Raw genomic sequence first — 24,449 nt, 5'->3', positions numbered from 1 at the left:
CCCATAGTGGATGGCATTGATTCCCCCACATACAAACTAGGCTAAACATTTGGCCAAAGCTCTCTCACACTATACTGGCAACACACCTTCATACATAAAAAAACTCAGCCCACTTCAAAGCCAGCATAGAAAACCTTACACTCAAACACACTGACATAATGGTCAGTTTTGATGTCTCCTCCTTATTTACGAATGTTCCTCTCAAAGAATCCTTAGAGCTAATCCAAGCTAAATTTCTTCCCGATATCACAGCCCTATTTCAGTTCACAATGAACTCATTGTGAACTGAAAGTCGAGTGCTTCGGGTTTCACACTTAGTGACGACAGATTCACTACCGTATTGGTAGGAAGTTGCGGTTTAGAGATCGCGACCTTTCTTAAATTTTCGAATTTTTTTGATGTGTCGATCTCGGACTAATCTAAACTCTTTCTCCGCTGCAGTGCACGAGATGTCGCGTAAAATCGACCAAATTTTGTGGCTTAAGGTGCTTGAAAGGTCAACTTCGAGTGCCTGTATAGCTGAGTTAGCTTCACTCAGGAAACGGCGAGTGGCGGCAATTTGTTCTCTGAGTAAGGCTTGGCTGGCATGGTTATAGATACGAAGTGCCTTTTGCTTTTTTCCACCATATTCTATGATAGGTATCCAGAGCATGGTCAGCAAGACCAGAGTGGCTGTATTGGTGAAACCGGATGTAGTCTTTGTGTTCTGAAATTCTGATATTTGCTGTCCTGCCTGTTTGGCCGAAGTAGGACAGCTTACAGCTGCAACACGTTCTCAGCCAATGGCTACTCCCCAAAAAAAATCCAAAAAATATTAAAACCAGTAAACCACAACCCTCCCCTCCCCCTCACAACAAGGATTACTCTAAATCCATCACCATGCCTTACATCCGAGGCACCTCAGAAAAAATCACAAAAATCCTAAAAAAACATAACTTAACTTCTTGTTACAAACCATACAAAAAATTGGCATCCCTTATCCGCTCAACTAAAGACCAACCTCCCCCCCTATACCTACCTAGGGTGTACCAGGTCCCTTGCAGCTGTAAGCTGTCCTACTTTGGCCAAACAGGCAGGACAGCAAATATCAGAATTTCAGAACACAAGGACTACATCCGGTTTCACCAATACAGCCACTCTGGTCTTGCTGACCATGCTCTGGATACCTGCCATAGAATACGGTGGAAAAAAGCCAGGATAATACACCGTAGCAAATACAGATATGAAAGGCTTTTCATAGAATCAGCTTCAGCCCTAAGAAACGAACCAAACCTCAACAAATTTGGCTGCATGAGACTTCCTCAAATTTGGGAAACTTACAGAAGACCTCCAGCCCAATCGCCCAAGAATACCAACATCGCCCGCTAGAGGGCACCATCAGGACTTTAGGAGAAATAATAGCTTCATTCTTCTTACTCATTTATTGTTTGTGCTGTGACTGCGTGCACATATCTTGTACATAAGTTCTTGAAAATGGCAGCGTGACGTTGCCAAAATATAGAAATATATTAAAATTTATTTTATTGTATATCCTAGTACGTTGTAATTTCCTGAAATAATATAGTGAAATCTCTATCAAAAGCTTTTGCGAAATCCAAGGATATTACTGTGTATCCTTCTCCTCTGTCCAAGGAAGCAGTCACTTTATTGTAATAAGTAAGTAGATTACTAAAACATGACCTCCCTTTAGCAAATCCATGCTGTCCATCAAAGATTATACCATTGTTGTCAACCCAACTCTGGATCCTAGTTCTCACAAGCTTCTCCAACAACTTAACCACAACACCTGACACAGAGATAGGCCTATAGTTTGATGCTTGAGTTCGATCACCTCCTTTATGAAGTGGCACAATCTTGCCCCTCCTTCCACTCTTTAGGAACTTTTGGCATCAAACTCACTCCACATCTAAAAACAAGCATCCATTTCTTCTGCACAGCCCTGCCGTGTGAAATCATTTGCTATCGTTGTCTTCCTTAACTTGGTACTGTCATATCTGGTAGCAATCCTGCAGTTTTTACTCTCTTGCATTTCTTTCTCGTTTCTTCCAACAGACCTTTCATTTCTTCTCTCATACTATATTTGTCACTACTTAAATTATTAGTACATATCAGAACTACCATCTCTTTTACTTTTCTTTTTTTGTTTTTCAATTACTTTTGTCATATTTTTAATTTTCAACCCTGGTGACTCCCTCGGCAAGTGCAAATTTTAAGATTGAATCACCATACCATGAGAGAAGGTATGAAAGGTCTGTTGGAAGAAGTGAGAAAAAAATGTGAGAGTAAAAACTGCAGGATTGCTACCAGATATGGCCTGTTGTGACAAGCTTTCGTCATTCTTAAGAGGAGTAAAAACTGATAATATTTTTGTAATTATGTTATAAAATGCTGCAGTACAATAATAACACTAAATATCTACCATAATATACTAAAAATACACCATTAAATCTAAAAAAACCACTTAACAAATTAAAAAGCACAGATCTTTCAGGAGCTTGAGCTTTCTAGCAGTGCGTCTTTTCATCAGATGGCTTCTTCTCCACAATGCTAGAGTGCCTGTTCTGTTCCATAGTTTCCACTTTTTCACCACTTCTTTCTGTTATTGGTTAGCAAGAAGTCATAAATGACCTTTTCTTGCTGACTATTATTCCTATACGTTGTTGTTGTTGGTTAGTACTTATCAGAACTACCATCTGTTTTACTTTTCTTTTTTTATTTTTCAGTTACTTTTGTCATATTTTTAATTTTCAACCTTGGGAAACTAGAAGTGGTGACTCCCTCAGCAAGTGCAAATTTTAAGATTGAATCACCATACCATGAGAGAAAATATGAAAGGTCTGTTGGAAGAAGTGAGAAAGAAATGTTGAGAGAGTAAAAACTGCAGAATTGCTACCAGATATGGCAGTACTGAGTTAAGGAGGAGGGTGGTGAAAGCAAATGACTTCACGTGCAAGCTGTGCAGAAGAAATGGATGTGAGTTTTTAGTGTTGTTGGTGAAAATACCTTCTGTTCATTTTAACAAGCTGCACAGCTTACAAAAATTTCTACACCAGACTCTTGAATAAAATCAAACTGTGTTTTTTTTTTTTTTTTTCAATTGCACAGGGATAACTTAGTCACTTGCTGTGTTGCCAAAATGCAGTTCTTTATTTTATTTTATTTTTTCTCACAAAAGGATCTCACTTCGCCTTTCATAATACAGGTATCCCTTGATTAACGCAATTAATTAATCCCTCAATGTTACCACGTATATCAAAATCGCATTAATCAAATATAATGAACAATGATAAAAATTACAATTTGTCCATGATCGATTACTGTATTAATAATTCTTTTTATATGGTACTCGTTTAGGAAAGATAAAAAATGAATGCAAAATAAATGTTTATTAAATGCCTGTACCTACATCAGTTACAGCAATTTTTATCAAAAAATAGTTATCAAGAGTCGTTCGAACAGTTTTAATTTTTTTTTTCTTATCAGCATAAATTCTACGATAACAAACAAAATGATTCTCTAGACCTCAGCGAACAAGCATTCTTCGATTAACATCTGGATCCATATCCATTACTTGTTGCTTAAGCGATTCTAAACTGTGAAATATTCCATCCAGTTCTTTGATTGTTATCTCCTTTGGAACCTCATCTTCACATTCCATTTGTTTGTTGTCACTGAAATCTTTTGAATTTGAATCCAATAATTCTTTAACATCTTCTGCATCAACATATCAAAACAAGTTCTTCACCAATTGCAATGATTTCTTCAACCATGTTGTTCACAGGATTTTGAAAACCACCTAAGTCATTAGTGCATTCTGGCAAAAGGTTTTTCCACACAGCTCTCATGCAGCTAGAAGACACTTGCTCCCACGAATCATGAATGTTTTCAATTGCATGTTTAATGTTAAAATTTTTACAAACTTCTTGGAGCCTAATCACATTTTCTCCCATTGTTGTTTCGACTGCCTTTTGAGAATGTCTTTTTTAAAATAGGCTTTGAAAGTTGCAATGATGCCCATGTCCATGGTTTGTAGCAATGATGTCGTATTTGATGCAATTTTGGTAAATTTAAAGCACGTTAATCAAAACTCTTGATGCATATATCATGGGATTGTCGCAATTAATTTCAGCGCGTTAATCAAATCCCGCGTTAAGCAAGAGATACCTGTACTCAGTTCACCATACATGATCCAGTCTCTCTCTTCTTGGACCAACATATTCCTCTATTCTGTCTTGCTGAAAAACACATCCTATCAACAGTTTTGTCACTCTTGAAAGAAACTTGTCATACAATCTTTTCCCACTCATATTATGGTATACAAAAAACCTCCCTAAAAATTTGTGATCCTGTCAAGAAGAGAGTGGTTTAGCCAATCATTGATCCTTCTGACTGACCCATTTCAACCACTATTTCACAGATATTGTTTCAGTTCTCTCTTTTTTTCAGTACATACGTCCATGGTATGCTGCTGAACTAAATTCCTTTGTTTTATGCTGTTAACTAAGCATTGTTAAAACACAATCAGCAGCACCTCTAAATCTTCTGAAAATTTGACTGCACACTTAGCAAACTTACTTTCTTCTTTCATTACATCTGTTTCATTTCTGTATAATAGCCTTCTTCATGAGTTCCTCCAACAACTAAAATCTGCAGCTTTCAAGAAAAATATCACCTTGTTCCTTCTTCCTTAACTCTTGTCTACTCATGGCAAAAGTATTCTACTGGTTCTGCAGGTTCTGTGGGTTCTTCTGTCCAAGTGTGAGATTCATTGGGGACAGGTTACTTCCATGCTTTTTTACATCATGAAAATAAATTTTATAATTCCATTATTTTTCTATTATTATTAAAAGAGACCTCCAGGGAGTCAGAGACTCATCGAGGGAGGCGACATACTACATACACACCAGCTATCATACTTATTCTTGAATACATTCACACTGCTTGCACTGAAAACATCCAATGGCAATCCATTCCAATCACACACCACACTCTGAGAGAAAAATCTATTCCCCCCCCCCCTTCTTAGCAGCCTTCATTCTCAGCTTCCAAGGATGCCCTCCATAAATTGAAAAATTTCATCAATTGAAATCCTGTATGACCCTTTCAGAAATTTGTAAGTCTCAATCATATTTCCCCTCTTTCTCCTGTTTGCTAGTGTCTGCAGTCTACAAATTCTCAATCTGTCTTCATAATCACTATTCCAGAATCCTGATATCATTTTTAACACTCTCCTTTGTAATCTTTCCAATATATCAGAATCACAACCGAAACCAGGAGACCAGACCTGTCACAATAGTCCAAATGTGGTCTTATCAAGGCCTTGTAAAGAGGCAAAATAACATCCTTATCTTTACATGTGAACGTTCGTTTCAGCATTGCAGTTATCTTTTGAGTTGTATTTGCAATCTTTGCCACATGGCCCCTGAACTTCAACTTCCTATTTATTAACATTCCAAGATCCCTAGTCTCATCAGTTTCTTCTAGCATAAATCCCACCAATATAATATGACATTGAATATCTAATCATGCCGAAGTGAATAACTTTACATTTACTGACGTTGAACTGACACCCATTTTCCCATGCCCACAATTCCAGCCTATTCAAATCATTCTGCAAAGACTGCATATCAGCAGCATTCCTAATTACCCCTACCTATCTTTGCATCATCAGCAAATAACTATATGTCGTTTTCAAATCCATCCCAATATCATTAATGTACAGATTGAATAACAGTGGACCAAGCACTGATCCTTGTGGTACACTGCTTGCTACCTTAAACCTTGCAGCCTCAGATCCCCTGTATACCACTTTTTGATATCTGTCAGTCAGCCATCCTCTTATCCATGCTAGTATTGTATAACCCAAACCCATTTTCTCCAATTTATGCAGCAGTCTGCCATGCTGTATTCTGTCAAAAGCCTTAGCCAAATCCAAATGTATCATGGTGTATCCATTCCCCTTGTCTAGGTCAGTGGTAACATTGTTATAGAATGTGAGAAAGTTGCTAAATGACATTTCCTTAGTAAACCCATGTTGTTCATTGCAGAGTGGAGATTCACTGTCAACCCATTTCTGAATGCTAGCCCTAACCAATTTTTCCAAAATCTTCACCACCACTCCTGAGATACTAATTGGTCGATAGTTCGATACATCGGTCTTTGCACCACCCTTGTGCAATGGAATTACCATACATTCCTTCCATTCCTGTGGAATCTTCCCTGTTCTGAGACTCATATTAAACAGCCTGGTCAAAGGCATGCCCAATTCAGTTTGAACACTCTTTTGACACGTGCTGATATCCCATCAATCCCTGTTGCTGAATTCTTATTCAGTTTGTGCAACAGCTCTAATACCTTGTCCTCATACACCTGCATTTCTTCATCCTTCATGTAATGAAGAGGTAACAGTGAGCTCAATGTTGCATACACCAGGTTGATAGCTTTTAACAAAATGGGCACTCATTAACTGAACAACCTCTTCTGTATCTGTAACCCTTATGCCATCTGGATTTATTCTTTCATATTCATTCTTTCTTTTACTTGCAGCATATCAATAGAATTCTTGTGGGTTGTCTTTGGCACGCAGAGCCCGTTTCTTTTCATACTCAGACTTTGCTTTCTGTACCACAGTTGTGACCATTCTAGCTTGCTGCTTATAAAGTTCATAAAGGACATCATCCATATGCAAATGGTATTCCTTCCACGTTGTCCTTTTCTTATGAATCTCTTGCTTAATAAGATTACACATTCATTTGACTCCTACCCTATTTATTCTTCGAGCTCTTAGGACACATTCTGATATCGCATCATTTAAGTGTTGTTTAAATGCCTCCCATGCACTGTTGATATTCTTTCCATCCAGTAACCGAACCCATTCCACTGAACTCAGTATACTCCTCAGTTGGACATAATTTCCTGTTTTGCAGTTCAGCATGCAACCTTTTCTGAATGGAACATTCATAAACTTGTCACTTCCCAAGTGAGTACTGCATGATCGCTGTCACCAACAGTTATATAATTACGTCTATAGTTATAGCAGAATAGTTATGTTATTTAAATTAAGGGGATATTAAATCCCACATTGTTTTAAAACCGAATAAGAAACTCAAAGATTGGAATCAGAGAGTTTCATGCCGAATATAGTAAACTATAAAGTATCGGCGACCACTAGCATGCGCTAATGCAAGTGACCCTAGTATGTAGTACAATACCGGAGAACTCGCTGCAAAGTCGGTAAAGTTCTGATCGCTATTCTTAGGTATTTTCCATAATGTAAAAACGCATTTCCTAGGAAATGTATGCTGTTATTACATTATGGTGGGAGGTCACTACCCAGACCGGTTTCAGCCTTTTTTGTGGCTTCATCAGTGAGTAGCTAGACCAAATTAATACCAAAGTGTATAGCGAGAAGAACTTATATACTCTGCTACTCACTGATGAAGCCTCAAAAAAGGCTGAAACCGGTCTGGGTAGTGACCTCCTACGATAATGTAATAACAGCATACATTTCCTAGGAAATGTGTTTTTACATTATGGAAAATACCTAAGAATAGCGATCAGAACTTTACCGACTTTGCTGCGAGTTCTCCGGCATTGTACTACGTACTAGGGTCACTTGCATTAGCTCATGCTGGTGGTCGCCGATACTTTATAGTTTACTATATTCGGCATGAAACTCTCTGATTCCAACCTTTGAGTTTCTTATTTTGTTTTAAAACAATGTGGGATTTAATATCCCCTTAATTTAAATAATGTTTATATTGCCGAAATGAAGCTTATTAGTTCTTTATATTTAAGTGAATAGTTATGTCTTTACCTGAAACGCCATCTGACACTATAATCAAATCTAACACTCTTTGCCCTCGAGTTCCTTCTGTCACATGCTGAAAGAGGAAGTTGTGTTGAAACAGCTCAATAAATGCATTTTTATTCTTCTCATGAGATTCTGCTACCCAATCAATATTTGAATAATTAAAAGTCTCCCATTATGATTACTCATTTCACACTCATCTTTTCTATTTGATGATGCATTTCTTCATCACTATCAACCAATCCACCGGGTCTCTAACAACAACCGACTATGTAATCAATCTTGTTAGATTCCACTTCACACCAGGTGGCTTCATACTCACTGCCACATGAAATATTGTTAGTAGTAGTACTACAATCATAAGTCTTAACTCTAACTAGATTCAAGTCAGCCAATATCATTAGCAGCATGCCCTATCCTCTCTATCCTGCCTAAAATTACTGTAGCCTTGACACTTGATATTAGTTAGAACTTTGATTCTGATAGCCAGGTCTCACTAATACTTACAATCTGAGGTCGTAATATATTGAATAAGGCAGCACACTCTATCCCTTTGTTTCTGATACTCCTAGCATTCATGTACAGACATAATAATCTACCTGTTTGTTCTTTTGTGTTGTCTTGTTTGCAGTCTGCCTGACACAGTTGGACAATTCGCATATCTCTATTCTTCTCTAATGCCTTAGACATGTAAACATCTTTGCACACATCAAATGTGTGCAAAGATGTCTACATGGGTCTGAAACCAGATTAACACAAAGCTGAAATCGTTCTCTCCTCGTCAACATTTCCATGACAAAGCCCATTCCCATCATTAACATAGTTATATAACATTGTCGCTCTTACACTCACATTCACACCATTCCTCCCTTTATAATTTAGTTTCCCTGACTCTTTGTTTTAGGTCTCATACCAGTTATTAGTTTTTCTAGACTCCTGATACCAAACTCACTCCACATATCTGAAAACTCGAATCCATTCCTTCTACATAGCCTACTCATTGAATCGTTTGCCATCATATCCATTCTTAATTCATTTTTATCATAGCATGGTAAAATACACTAGTTTCACTTTCTCATTCTTCACTCTGACATTACCATATTATCATCACATTTTTACTTTAAGAAGGTAATATTACAGTAATCTGCCATTTATCAACTGCATCAGGAAGACATTTTGGCATTCTGATAATTGAAGCACAATTACACATTGCTGACTAATCATTTGCCATGCAAAGGTGGATTAATTCCAGGGTCATTCTTTTAATGGTCAGATAAATTGTACTTACTAGTGTATTTGGATAATTATTTTTATTTTGAAATTGGATACCTCACAAATGATGCAGAATACTGCTGAATATATGATTTCCATTCAGCAGTAGTCTGGAATGGAATTTGTATGCAGTATCTGAATATATTAATTACTGTATTGTAGAGCTATTATCCAGGCTCTCATTTCTCTCAATGAATCTGTTTTTGTCCATATTACTGCATCATCCTCATAAAACAATAATGCTTGCAATTGCTTGAGATTATCAGGTACAGTGCTGTTAATGTCTTCTGTTTTTTTCATGCATGTATATGCACTTATTTTTCTTTACATGTTTATAATGGAACAGGGAAGGTGTGCTGAATCTTTCACAATGCACAACACAAAATTTGAGTTTTGCTGTTAGTGACTGCTTCTGGAAGATGGTGAAAGCCTCTGTTGAACAACAAGCCGATGCTTTTAAAGGTAACTGTTAAGACTTATCCTTATAAATTTATTCTTATAGTGCATTTGGCATTGTGAGAGTTCATTAAATTTTCTTCAATAATATTACCTAATTGCATTTAGAAGAACTTAATTCTTAAAACTGACCACAGTAACTATTACTTTTGTGCCAAAACAAAGTAAGTGAGCCTGTGGATAAATGCTTGTAAATACTTATGCATCCCTCAAAATGAAACATGACTATGCATTTTTAAACTTTATTTCATAGTTGTTTTTCACTTTTTTATGAATTGTTGCATCTTCTAAAAGTTTCTGACTTGCTGTGCACCAGATACAGTAACAGATACCAGACAATAGCATTTCATTTCATATTCACTGATTTATTATATGAGTAGTGTTTCAACTGGATTATTTAGATTTTAGTGTCGCAAAGCTATATATATATATATATATATATATATATATATATATCACCCCCCCCCCTCACACACACAGACTCTTAGCCTCACTGCCAAATCTGAATTCATGTTCCAGCATTACATGATATTTACATTTTATACATTTCATTTGTATTGAGTATTTGAGTATACTGTATGGTGATCATGTGGTATCAAATTATGAACAAAATAAGATCTACAAAATGAAGAATTTACTTTGAAAAAAAGGGATGTGGGGAGAGAAAGAAAAATGAAACAGTGCTGAGTCATAAAGGATTAAAATACATGATAGGTAGAACCTATAAGCCCATTGTGCCATGTGAGGAAGGGGGAGTGCAAGTGACAGTTGAGCAAGAAGTTTGACATTCCAGTTAAATGTTTAGTATTCATCATCATCATCATCATCATCAAATTCCTGCCATGTACCCTCAAGGGGTGTACAGAATATGTTAGTACTACATGAAAAATTTACATTTACATCATTACTAACTCCAAATCAGTCTGTTACTTGTCAAGAATCCAACATTATAAGATCTTATATTTCCGTCGTCTAAGGCACTTTGTACCGTATCAATCCACCTATGTCTTGGTCTTCCTCTGGGTCGTTTTCCTGCCAACCTGGTAGAGAACACTTGTTTTGCTAATCTTTCCTCGCCCATTCTGTTTAAGTGACCATGCCACCTGAGATTTGCTCTGCTAATGCATTCCTGGATGCTGACAATGTCAAGTTCTTTTCTAATATCCTCATTTTTAATATGATGTTGCCATTGATGCCATTTATTCATGCCTCTAATCGTTCTAAGGACTCTCATATCTGCAGTCTCTAGTCTTTGGTCAAGTGTTTCACTTCTGACCCAGCCTTTACAAGAGACCAGAAGGCATGGCTTCCATTTGGACAGGAGGGTGTTCTGCTAGTGATCTTTATGAAGTCAGATTTGATTTACTGATGGTTGTTTTGCATTTTTCATGATTCAGTATTGTGGGCTTGAGTGCAGGCTGGGTATAAAGCTGCAGTTCTTGCTGCTGCTTCTTGATATGCTGAATTTTTTCATTATCTGATTCAGTACAACTTCTGTCAATCCATGGCTTTGAAAGTCAATATGAATTTTGGGGAAGAATGGAGGATAAAAACCTTCATACTTGTGAGGATAATTACTCTGACTTGCTCAGAGTAATCAGAAGAGTGAAAAATCAAACCATGGTTTAGAAAAGTACAAGTTATGGAGATCATCCCACTTGGTATCTTTTGTAGTGCTAAAGAACGTGATGTCAGGAATAGTTTGAGGGAGAGCATTCTGTGGGAGAGAACACTTGCACAAGATTGTGATCTGAGTTACTGAGAGGAGAGGTGACCTCTGCAGTGTTATCCGGAAAGAGAACTAGTTAAAAAAAAAAAGAAGAAAAAAAAAAAAAAAAGAGTTTTGGTATAGTGAAGATTGTCGGGAATTTGGGTATATAGCTGTACAATTTACATTAGGGCATTGCTTATAATAGAAATGTTTGCATCATTTCCACCTAAGTCACTGGTGTTGGAAAAGGGAAGCCAGTTGGAGTTGTGCACATTTTGGATCCAGGAAGATGATTTCACTGTTTGGACAGCTGAATTGTAGAAAGCTCAGCTTCATAGATAGTAAGGTGAAGAAGTCAGGATGGTTTCTGGAATTTTCAGAGTTTTGAGTAGAGCTGACGAATGTTCCTGAATGAACAGGTAATACTTCTTAACCCTTTAACTGCTAATTTTATATTCTACTGACATTGTCCCATGTGCTGAATTAATTTTGAAAAAAATTTATAAATAAAATCAATTAAAATTCTTACAAGTAAGAAGTCCGGACAGCATCATACATTCTTGATATACACTTGTTCACTCACAAAAATGGTAATAATAGTGTTTTATAAAAATTTACATAATCTGCAAGGGGTGTCCACTTGAGGGCTCCATTTTTTTCTGTGCCCGAGTTAACTCGACCGTAGCACTTAAAGGGTTAATAATTATATGATGTTATATTCTGGCATTAATGTTTTAGGAAAAGAAATAGTAGCTATAGTATTCACAACCAGACAAAAATAAACTTCTTGAATAGGGGACAGTTTCAGGTAAAGTGATGTAGTCCAGATCCTATATATCAGTGGTCTCAAACTCAAATTGCATGCAGGCCGAATGCACGATGTGAAAGCATGTGGTGGGCCGGAATTTTTTTTTTTTTAACAAAATGAGAGTAAATATATATATATATATATATTTATATTGCACCGTACTTACCCCTAATGTATGGATATCGCCCCTTTATAATTATGAAACCCTTTTATAACCTTTATAACTTGAGAATAAATAATCACCACGTATTCTCTTACTTTTATTTATTAAATTTTTCTCCGACACATACAGAAAAAATACATATGTTTGTATGTAAATAATTATAAACTTCTTTATTTCTTACCGCAACTTGACACTTGATGGCGTTTCGATTTTGCTAAAGTTTGTAGCCTTGGAGAAAAATTACTAGAAACTATCTTCATCATGGATTGCAGATGCTCATTGGTCAATCGGGTTCTTTTCTTACACTTATTAATTTTCAACTGCGGAAAAAATAACTGTTCACATATAAATGTACTAAATGTACTCCCAAACAAAGCGATTATTCTTATTGCAAAAATTCGTAACTGAGGAAATTTATCTTTCGACAAGTACGAATAAAAGTTAATCAAATCTGTATCCTCAAATCTTTGAATAAGATTTATATCACACTGTAAATTAATTAAATTAATTAGCTCCATTTGTAGATTTTCTGCGTTATTCACTATTCACTTTAGTTTTTAATGGTAATGAAAATAATGTAAAATCGGACTCCAAATCATTAAAATCTTTAAATCTTTCTTCAAATTCTTGTCGTAATAATGCTATTTTTCTTGCATATTCTTGAGATTTTTCATTTGAAATAATAGGGTAGGATTTAAGATGTAGGAAATGTACGAAATTTTTTGATTCCAGTTGTGTTTCCCATAATTGCAATTTAACTTTAAAAGCTTTAATACAAGCATACATGTCAGTGATAAGTTTATTCTTTCATTGCAGCACTTTATTGAGAATATTTAAATGGCCGGTTAAGTCAACAAGAAATGCTAAATCTGTTAACCATGTATCATCATGTAGCTCGTCAATGGTTTTATTTTTTTGTCTCATGAAAATTTTGATTTCATTTATTAAATCAAAAAACCATTTTAATACAGCTCCTCGACTTAATCACCTCACCTCGTTATAATAAATCATTTCTCCATACTCACTTTCAATTTCTTCAAGCAATGCAACAAATTCTTGATGATTCGGAGCTCGTCCACGGATAAAGTTTAATGTTTTAGTTACTGTTTCCATAACATTATCCATCTGCAAACTTTTGGCACAAAGTGCTTCTTGATGAATAATGCAATGTATAGTGCAAAATTTATTCTGAAGTTTTTCTTCTTTCACTATATTTCTTAATTTTACCGCTACTCCATTTTTTTTACCAACCATAGCAGCTGCACAATCACTTGCAAATCCAACCATTTTATCCAAACTTAATTTATATTTATCTATTACAGTTTTTATTTCAGAAAAAATATCCTGTGCACCAGTTTTTCCTTTCATAGGAATTATTTCCAATAATTCCTCAATTACTTCAAATTCATCAGTAATACCTCGTACGAAAATGGCAAGTTGTGCTATATCTGTGATGTCAGTACTCTCATAAACTGCTATTGAGAATGCTTCAAAATCTATACTTTTTTCTTATAACTGACATTGTAAATCACTAGCAATTTCGTTAATATGTTCCGCTACTGTGTTGGCTGACAAACTAATATTTTTAAATAATTGTTGTTTGTCACGACAAAGAAGTTCAGCAGACTTAATCAAACAATCTTTAAGGAATTCACCATCAGTAAATGGTTTCGATCATTTTGCAATGATGTGCGCAAGAGCAAAACTTGCATGAACTGTTGGTTCACTGGATTTATTTGCTTCAGTAAAAAAATTTTGTTGTCGTTATAAACCAGATTTCAGAAACTGTAACTTTTCTTCCCTCAATTTGCCTTCCAACATTTCAAATTTTTCTTTATGATTCGTTTCTTAATGACTTAAATTGTATTCTTTTGGAACTGATATTCCCTTATTACAAATAAAACATACAATTTTACTGCGCACAACACCACAAAAATACATAATTTCCCATTTATCTTGAAAAACACGTCCTTCTTTGTCCACTTTTCTTTTACTCTTTGTTAAAGACATGGCTTGCAGTTTAATCTCTTAATTAAAATCACTATTATAATTTTATTTACAACTTTAATTCAACAAGATGAATTTTCGTATGAAAGCAACACTCAAAAGTTATGCACAATTCTAAATGATAGGTATTGATATAATGTAGATCTAACAACAAGCACAAATAAACAGGTTTTATAAGCTGTACATTAGTTTGTCTCCATCTATATTGCAATATGAACTGCGCAGCTGTGCATTGGAAACACTAGAATACTGAAGCGCCACCAACTGTCGGCTGGTGAACTAAATTTACTGATTGTAAATTGTAGATATGGACTGAGCTTATGTGCACATAAGCTCAGTCCATATCTCTATGTCTCTAAAACTATAAACACTGTATTTACAACAAATACATGGTTGAAATGTATTCGCAGGCTGTGTAAAATTGCTTTGGGGGCTGGATGTGGCCTGCAGGCAGCCAGTTTGAGACCACTGCTATATATTGCAATATTGGAATAGTAGAATTCTTAAAATTATTTCAAGGGGTCAGCTTCTCAGGAAAAAAAAAAGCCTGTATACACTTCTGATATATACATATTCTATATTCTGACCCAGAGTTATGGACTTGACAGAAATAATCTAGCAGAAAGCCTGCTGGATTTCTGTTCAGGATAGGGACTAGTCATTACTGACACCATTCTTCAGCTAAAGATGTACAGAAATTCACGTCAAGAGATGACAGAAGAAATTTAAAAAACGTCTCATTGACTGTGTTATTATTGATAGCAATATTTTCACATTGGTTCAGAACATAGGAGCATATACAAAGAATTTGAATAGTAGTATCACCATTTAGTTTTGAGCAGTATAAAATTATATCATATTGAAAACATAAATGTGAAAGAAAGCTTTAAAACAAATCAAAGTTGAGTAGCTTTTACAAGTGAAGTATAGATCAAGTATATAAACGTTATTCAAGAAAGCATGAAAGAAGTTGAAAACAAGAACCATAAAACTTGGATATCATTGTCAAACTTAAAAGAAAACATTGATTGATTCAGTTCAGATAGTCGTGAGATGAGGTTGTTTTCAAGGATAGAAATATCTGAGTGAACTCAAAGTTAAAGAAGCAGCATTGTCAAAGAAGAAAGCATATCAAAAGTTCCTCACAAGTTAGTCAGTCTGTACTCTGATAGAATACAGAGAAAAATGTAAGAAACTGAAGAATCACTGTGTAAACCTAACTAGACAAAGGTCATGAGAAGACTTTGATAACAAAATAGTAAGATGGCAGAATATTCTGAAGGCTATTGAAAAAGGTTTTCCTCTATTAAGGAAAGAGTACCATAAAAGGGGAATCACAGATGATAAAATGACATTAAAACTGAAGATAAATTGCTAAATGAAACAAGCAGTGAATGCATAATGGTATAGAAAACTTTCAAGAAGTATGCATATCAGTATTTTTGCTAAAAAAAAGCTATCAAAAGCCTGAAATGTGGAAAGGTAACTGGAGTAGATAATTTTCTACTTCAGCTGCTGAAATAGTGTGATATGGAGCTATAAATGTTTTACTGTGGCCAGACTGCATAATTCAGAAGGCTTTATTCCAGATGATTAGAATGCTGAACTCATAGTATTCATCTACGAGGGCTGTTCGATAAGCCCGTGGAAAGTCTAAGAGATGGCCACCAGTACGTATCAAGGTTATTTTTAGTTGCTGGCAACTGTTGGAGGATCACACACTAAGTTTCAGTCAGATAGTAGATCTATTACTCTGTGTTTGGTATTCATTTGAATCGATCAAATACTGTGATTTGTGAAAAACAGATGAGAAAGAATTTTGTGTAGTAATCAAACATTACTTTTTGAAAGCAAAACGGCTCAGGAAACCAAAGCTAGCTTGATAAATATTATGGTGAGTCTACACCTTCGATTAGAATGGTTTATAAGTGGTTTAGTAACTTTCGAAGTGGCCATATGAGCATAAGTGACACTGAATGTTCTAGACGCCCTGTTGAGGTCACTAATCCAGAAATTATTAAAAAAATCTATGATATGGTGATGGATGATAGAAGTGTGAAGGTGCATGAAATTGCTAAAGCTGTGGGCATCTCAAATGACCACGTACATAATATTTTACATGAACATTTACATATGAGAAAACTATCTGCAAGATGGGTGTCGTGTTTGCTCACACTGGATCAAAAGCATCAATGTGTGAACTGTTGTGCAAGGACGGCTTGAAGCTGTATCAAGTCCTTTTGCATTCCCCCTACTCTTCAGATTTGGCTCCCTCGGACTACTGTCTGTTTCCAAACATAAAAAAAAATGGCTGGCAGGAAACAGATTTTCATCAAACGATGAGATGATTGCCGAAACAACTACCTATTTTGAAGAGTTGGACAAATCATACTATATGGATGGGAATAAAAAACTCAAGCATCATTGGACTAAGTATATAGACCTCAAAGGGGAGACTATGTTGAAAAATAAAAAATGTGTTCTTCATTTTTGCATGGACTTATGGAACAACCCTCATATAAAAAGCGAAATAAAACAATGTGAGAATTGCAGAGCAATTTCCCTAGTAAATGTTCATGGTAAGATTTATTCGACTATACTTGAGAAAAGGCTATGAAAAAGAACAAGCTTGAATCACACCAATTAGACATTATCATGGTCAGATTTTCACTTCAAGGCAGATAGTTGAGAAATCGCAGAAATATAGCAAGGATTTGTATTGAAGTTTTGTTAGATCTGGAAAAGACGTGATAATAGAAAAGATGTTCAGAATACTATAATCATTATAGTGTAAATAGGATATTATGATCAAGCAATGCAATATTGTAAGTCACCAGTTATAACTGAAGAAATACAAGTAATGGTTTCATGTTAAATCAGGTGTGCAACATGTTGTATGTTATTTCCACTGTTATTCATCATCTACATGGTTCACGTTATGAAGGAAATTGGCATTAAACTTTATCAAAATTGCAGATTTCATTCTTGACTGTTTACTTTATGCAGATGATGCTATACATATCGATAAATCCATAGAGGTGTAGGATTCCCTAACTAAATTGAATAATGATTGTTTGAAAGATAATAGGCAGAATCAGTGCAAACTGCATCCTGAATGGAGAACCTATAGAACAAGTAAGACATTTCAGCTATTTAGGCACAGTTATTAGTGAAGATGGCAAATTGAATGTGGAAATAGAAAACAGAATTAACAAATCAGGTATGGTGTGGCAGGCAGCCAACTGAATAAATGTAAATAAATATGGAATAAGAGAGATATTAGTAAAAAAAAAAAAAAAAAATACTGAACCAACTATATACAAGATAGTGTATACAGCTGGTGTATATTTTGACTTATTGATCTGCAACTGGATTATAAATAAAATGCTTTATAAAAGACTGGAGATCATGAATATGTGAGTTCTGAGAAAAATTATGATACAGATGGCATCATTGATAGCACAATACTAAAAAACAATGATGTCAGGAAGGAACTTGACATATTTGTATTCAGGGAAGTGTGTGAGCAAAGCTAATCCCACATGATGCAGTTCATTTAAACAGAATGGGAAAGGAAAGGTTAGCAAAATGGATTTTTTTTTTTTTTTTTTTTTTTTTTTGCCAGAATGGCTGGAAAAACATTTAGGTGGATTGATACAGTAGTGACTGCCTTAGGAGACCCAAATATCAGTTCTGGCAGTATTGGAGTCCTTACGGATAACAGATTAATTTAGAAACATATTGATAGAAAATTAATAATCATATAACCTTTTCATGTTGTACTATCATATCATATCTTGTACAATTCCTGAATGTACAAGATTTCACGTACAAGATAATGCTTGTACAAAACAATGTACGAGATTTCACGATGATGATGCTTGCCAGATTCCAATTGAGTTATGATATTTAAGACCTAGAATTTTTCAAATCATTTTATGGATTCTTAGTAAGGAGTTCAGGTTTTTAGCAGAAAAAGGTGTCTGTGTACACTTTTGTACACACGCTTTACTTTGACCCAGAATTAAGGATGGGACAAACTATTTTCCCAGTAGCAACAGAAGGCCTATTCTTCCCCGCTCAGATTCGAACCTTTTTCAACTTCTTACTACTCATTTTTAAAAGAACGTTTACAAACCTCTGTTGTGTCCCAATCTCTTAAACTATACTTCCGATCTTCCCTAAAGAGTCACGTAGTACCTCCAAGAAGCAAAGGGATTACCTCAGGAGTGAGCCAAAACCTGAGTGGCAAAGTTCTTGAAATCTATCTTCTCATAGAGCTCTAGGAATATTTATTTTTTTTGCTGTGCCACCTAAAACAGTTAGATTAAATAAAGTTATCTTAACCAAGAAGTGATTTCAAGATGTACACTAGTGACTATTGATTTGCAGCCGTGACCCACAATGTAACCTATTCTTCCCTGCTCAGATTCGAACCTTTTTCAAGTGGTGCTTCAGATTCTAGAATTCAGACACTTAGGTTTAAAAATAGCATAGGTTTATTAAGCACATTAACACATTTACAATACAATTAACATTCATACTAAATTCCGATACTAATCAGATAAGATTGCATGTATCCTTAATGAAACAAGAGTATCAAAAACAGCATTCCTAATAAATCATTCACAAAGATGGTTATTCTAGAGTAATATTTTTTCATTAAACATTCATTATATATCTCATTACTCAGACTAATTCATCTCAGCTTTCTCTAAAGCATACACATTAAATTAACCTGTATATGAGCTAACTCACTGTACTTTCTACTGTTAACATGCTACAGTCCTGTTCTAAATAAATCAAAGTCCTCGATCCTTAATATCTCTTAATTTCACTTAACTTAACACCATAGTAAGTTACACACATAGCATAGACAAAGGAAATTTTAACATTACCATACACTAAGGCTTTTCATACTTGTTCCTTCAATTTGAACCGTCTTCCTTCTGTCGATCTTCCTTCTTCTTCACTTAGACGATAAGATACCTTGGATTCTCTGATCATTCTGTGATTTCACATGATTCTGGCATGACTGACTTGTTCCAGGCATAACTGTGGCATTGGGCAATTTCTTCTTCACAATGTCTGCTACTTAGATTCTGAGTGTTTCCAAGGATTGCGGATGCACGAACGGAGATGTACTCCTTCATCATACTATATCAGGAGCTTATAACATCACCAGCACTTGGACGGCATTTCCTGCTATCGCTCACCAGACTGTGAACATAGCTTACCACTGTTCCTAGTCCGAACACATCAGGACAGAGCCACTCCTCTGTTCAACCTTCTATTTGCCAGACGACCTCCGACCACCAGCCAAGGGAAGAAAAAATTTACAAGAGCAAGGGGGGGGGGAATTCCTAACTCTTTTATTTCCATCTCCCGTACCAGTAATCTCTGCAACCTTCGTAACTCACCCAGTGCGTAGCACATCACCCACATGGGTCTTGCTTCATACCTTTTATTTCCGATTTTCTTCTGAGCATACTCTGCCGTGAGCACGCGACTACCCGAGGCCATCTCTCCTTCTGTTGGCGTGCCTCTGCCCTTTGAACCTTTGTTCACAATATTTTATGCAAGTCATTCCTCAGACAAGTATTACAAATTTTAGTAAATCTTTGTTCAATTTATACAGTATTAACGCCCTTGCACAATCAAAAAAATTATTTCCTCTAACAACTTACAATCTCTTTTCATTATGCTAAAATAATTTTATATTATATCACATGTATATAGCAGATACTTAGAAGCAAGCATTTTCCTACATAAAATTTTGTATCTTATTTTTCTATCTGTTAAACAATGATAAATGTGGAATTCTTTAGGATTCCCACTTATCAAGGTTTTTCAACTGAGACAAAAAAGTGCAAGATAGTATCAAACATCTTCATACTCTGTTCTCATCTGTATCCATTCTGTAGAATGGATACAGAGAGGACATTAACATTTAGATGCAATTTTGCAAACAGAGTAGGTTGAAGCAACAAATCAACTCTGCCACTGAAAAAAACAGTTATTCTTGAAAAATAAAGTAATTGGCTAAACATCTTATGTGGATTAGTATAGTTTCTATACATTAGAAAGTTCAGTATTTTACACATTAGACTGCCATTTTATATGCATGTAAAGGAGATTGTGCAAACTGCGGGCATGAAGTTGACAACATTATCATCACTGCATATGATAATTAGTATTACTCCATGGCAAGTTTGCACTCTTTCATGTAGCCTCTCACTTATATGCAGAGCAGAGCACTACTATTTTTTACATTACTATACTATGGGTTTGAGATCTGAGACCTCTTCTGGTTGTGCTGCTACTTTTCTTGACCACCTTATCTCCATTCTAATTCCGCTTGAATGCAGCTACATGTTATCTGAGCTACATGCTATCCAGCCTGTGATTGTACACAAAAAAGAAAGCAGCTGCCAAAAATATACATACAGACTTATTGAGATCTTACATTTGTCTCTGTATTCTCTAAGAGTGCAAGCTGACTTATTTGCGAGGAACTTTTCATATGCTTTCTTCTTTTCCTTCACTGCTTCTCTAACTTCCTGTGTCCACCATGGAGTTCTGATTTTTCTATCCTTGCAGACAACCTCACCACATGCTGCTCTGGCTGAATCAATCAGGGTTTTTTTCAAGGCTTGCTACTGAATCTCCAAGGTTTGGTTCCTGTTCTCAAACGCTTTCATTTTTTCTTCAATAATCTTTGTGTATTTTAGTCTACAGATCATATCTCAGAGCTGTTCAACTTTTATTCACTTTAAAACTTTCTTACATGTCATTCTTTTCAATATGAAATTCAATTTGATCCTGCTCAAGACTAAATAGTGAACACTTCCAATTTTAAATCCTCTGTACACTCTAGTGTCTTGAACCAGGGAAAAAACATCACTGTCAACAATAACATAGTCAATGAAACTTTTCTTATTCCTAGCCTCTTTTCTCCATGTGAATTTATGCACATTTTTATGTTGGAAATGGTATTAGTAATAACCAGTCCATGTTCTGAGCAGAAATCCAACAGATATTTGCCATTATTATTAGCTTTATTCTTTTGTCCAAATTTTCCCAAAATATTTTTGTATGTCTCACAATCATTTCCTACTCTGCTATTTAGATCCCCAACAAGGACCAACTTTTCCTTTTTCATTGAGTCAGCAGCTTTCTCTAGAGCCTCAAAAAATTACTTCACTTCTACCTTAGTAGAACCTTCTGTGGGACCATAGGCACAACAAATAAATCTCATTGTCCAGTTCCCCATTCTGATATTTGCTCACATCACTCTACTTGAGACTGCCTGCCATTCAAGAAGATTAGCCTCTTATTTTGTGTCGAATACTATGGCTACTCCTTTTTTACTTGATTTTCATTGCCTGAATATAACATTTTGTATTTATTGCTCAGAAAGATCTCACCAGTTTTTGTCTTTTTTGTTTCAGTCAACCCTATTATGTCGATCTTGTAGTTATCTTGTAGTTATTCCTCAGCCAGCTCCATTTCTTTGCCATTCAAGCTTCTTATGTTGATAGTACCAATCTTTTACTTTAACTCAGATTTGTTCCAGTAGCTGACTTTTCGTTGTTCGCCCTGGTTCCTTGGCGAAAACAACGGGGGGCCTTGTTTAACCGGATGATGCCCCATCCGGCATGAATTTTTGTCATATTGTAATGATTATACCATCATGTTTTATATTGGTTAAGCCAATATGGATACAATTTGGTCAGCTAAATCCCAAATTGCCAGCCCATCCTCGTTTGTTCAGTATGCAGGTAGATACCCAACACGGTGCACCACAAGAAGGTGAGGATTGGACATTAGGTCAGAAGCCCTGGTCGGTTCTCCGCATTCCTTTAAAGGCTATGTGAAGGTCTCCTCTCAGTTATACAGATTTCACCCTTAAGCACCCCTTAAGCTAAACATTGTGTAAAACATTCTAAACAAAAGTCATGGGAGGACTTTGGCAAAAACATAGAAAATAAATATCAAGAAGGTGGTAAGATATTCTGGAGGTTGTTGAAGAATCTTAGAAATGGAGGAAAGAGTGCTGTAAAAGGAGTTAGAGATGATAAAGGTGACATGAAAACTGGAGAAAAAGATATCCTTGAAGTATGGAGTAATTACTTTGAAAAATTGCTGAATGAAACAAGCAGTGATAGCACAGTGGTAAAAAACACTCAACAGACATACAGTCAGGAATACATATCCATACTTGAAGTAGAAAAAGCCATCAAAGGCTTAAAACATGGAAAGGCAGCAGAAGTAGATGATATTCGACCAGAAATGCTGAAGTATGGTGGTATAAAAGTCCTACAGTGGCTGCACTGCATGTTTCGGAAGGCCTGGATAGAGGAACGAATTCCCAATGATTGGAATAGAGCTTTAATAGTACCCATTTATAAAAAGGGAAATAAAACTGAATATGAGAATTACAGAAGTATTTCCCTACTGAGTGTTCTGGGCAAGATATATGCAAGTATACTTGAGAAACGGTTGAGAAGAATTGTGGAAGAAAAGCTTGGTGAAGAACAAGCTGGATTCAGGCCAAATAGAGGCTATCAGGATCAGATCTTCACTTTACGACAAATAGTTGCGAAAGCATGGGAATATAACATCATCATCATCATCATCAATTTCCTGCCATGTACCCTCAAGGGGTGTACAGGATATGACAGTACTACATTAAAAAATTACATCATTACTAACTTCCTATCTACAATTTTCCTCCAAATCAGTCTGTTACTTGTCAAGACTCCAACATTATCAGATCTTTGCTGGTGTTTTTATTTGCTTAAGCAATGTAATTTCTTTGTGGCATGCTACACTCATCCTAAACACATAGCCATTCTTCAGTACATCCAGATATTCCTCATATGGAACAGCAGTAACTGAATATTGGACCTTCAAAAGTCTAGCAATTTCAATGTGAAATGCAGCTTTGAAATATTTGATAGCTTCAATGTCTTCTGGCGATTTTCCACTTTTTTCTAAATGAATAACAACTTCTAATGGCTGCATCCACCGGAGTGCTCTTTTCAGCCTCTTTTTTGGTATCATTCTATTATCTTTGATAATACATCCTTTTCTTTTAAAGCAATTCGTTGGCAAAGGTGGAAATACCTCAGTTAAACTAAAAACTGGTGATATTCCTTGAATAGAAGTAATTGGCAATGAAAGGCCATCCAGAAGTGAAGGTATGAATAACTTCTTGCTGGGCTTCATTATCAGATCTTATATTTCTATCGTCTAAGGCACTTTGTACCGTATCAATCCACCTATATCTTGGTCTTCCTCTGGGTCGTTTTCCTGCCAACCTGGCAGAGAACACTTGTTTTGCTACTCTTTCCTCTCCAATTCTATTTAAGTAACCATACCACCTGAGATTAGCTCTGCTAACGCATTCCTGGATGCTGACAATGTCAAGTTCTTTCCTAATATCCTAATTTTTAATATGATATTGCCATTGATGCCATCTGTTCACGCCTCTAATCTTTCTCAGGACTCTCATATCTGCGGTCTCTAGTCTTTGGTCTATGTTTTACTTCTGACCCAGCTCTCAGATCCATAAGTTAAAACTGGTTTGAACACTGTCTTGTATATAGCTAATTTAGTGTTCTGACTAATTTCTTTCATATTCAATTGACTTCCTACCATACCAGCTTTGCTGATTCTGTTGTCTATTTCTATATTTAATTTACCATCTTCAGTAAAAATCGTGCCTAAGTAGCTGAAATGTTTTACTTGTTCCACAGGTTCTCCATTAACAACACAGTTGACATTTTCAATGATTCTGCCTATTTTCATTGTCTTTGTCTTGTTATTGCTGACTTTCATACCATATCTATTACAACAGCTTTTCAATTTAGTCAGAGAATCTTGCAGACTTGTAGTGGATTTATTTAGAAGTATAACATCATCGGCATAAAGCAAAGAACTGACATTAACATCTCTAATTTTGATATCAGGTTTAATACCACATTCCTTCATAATGTGATCCATATAGATAATGAATAACAGAGGGGATAATGTACATCCTTGTCTCACACCAGATTTAACATTAAACCATCTTCCTGTACTTCCTTCAATTCTAGCTGCTGACTTACAACTCAAATAAAGACTAAGTATTGCTTGATATAATGCCCCATTGACACCATATAACTGCAGCGTATTGAATAGCTTCTCTCTTGGCACCTTGTCATATGCCTTTTCCAAA

At 35.7% G+C, this 24,449-nt stretch overlaps 1 protein-coding gene across 3 annotated transcripts in view; it reads left to right on the top strand.

The window, feature by feature from the left end:
• The window catches only part of Opa1 (Opa1 mitochondrial dynamin like GTPase), a 712,584-nt gene that overhangs the window by 395,727 nt on the left and 292,408 nt on the right, over nucleotides 1–24,449 (top strand). For all 3 annotated transcript variants that reach the window (XM_090408405.1, XM_090408403.1, XM_090408406.1), the window contains one exon: nucleotides 9,429–9,544. In XM_090408405.1, the coding sequence (XP_090264531.1) occupies nucleotides 9,429–9,544 (116 nt within the window). The remainder of the gene's footprint in view (nucleotides 1–9,428; nucleotides 9,545–24,449) is intronic.

Source organism: Typopeltis vanoorti, chromosome 18 (assembly GCF_054136105.1).
Source record: "Typopeltis vanoorti isolate ZY-2024b chromosome 18, IOZ_Tvanoo_1.0, whole genome shotgun sequence".
Lineage (NCBI taxonomy): Eukaryota > Metazoa > Arthropoda > Arachnida > Uropygi > Thelyphonidae > Typopeltis > Typopeltis vanoorti.
This window is presented reverse-complemented; position numbering and strand designations above follow the sequence as displayed.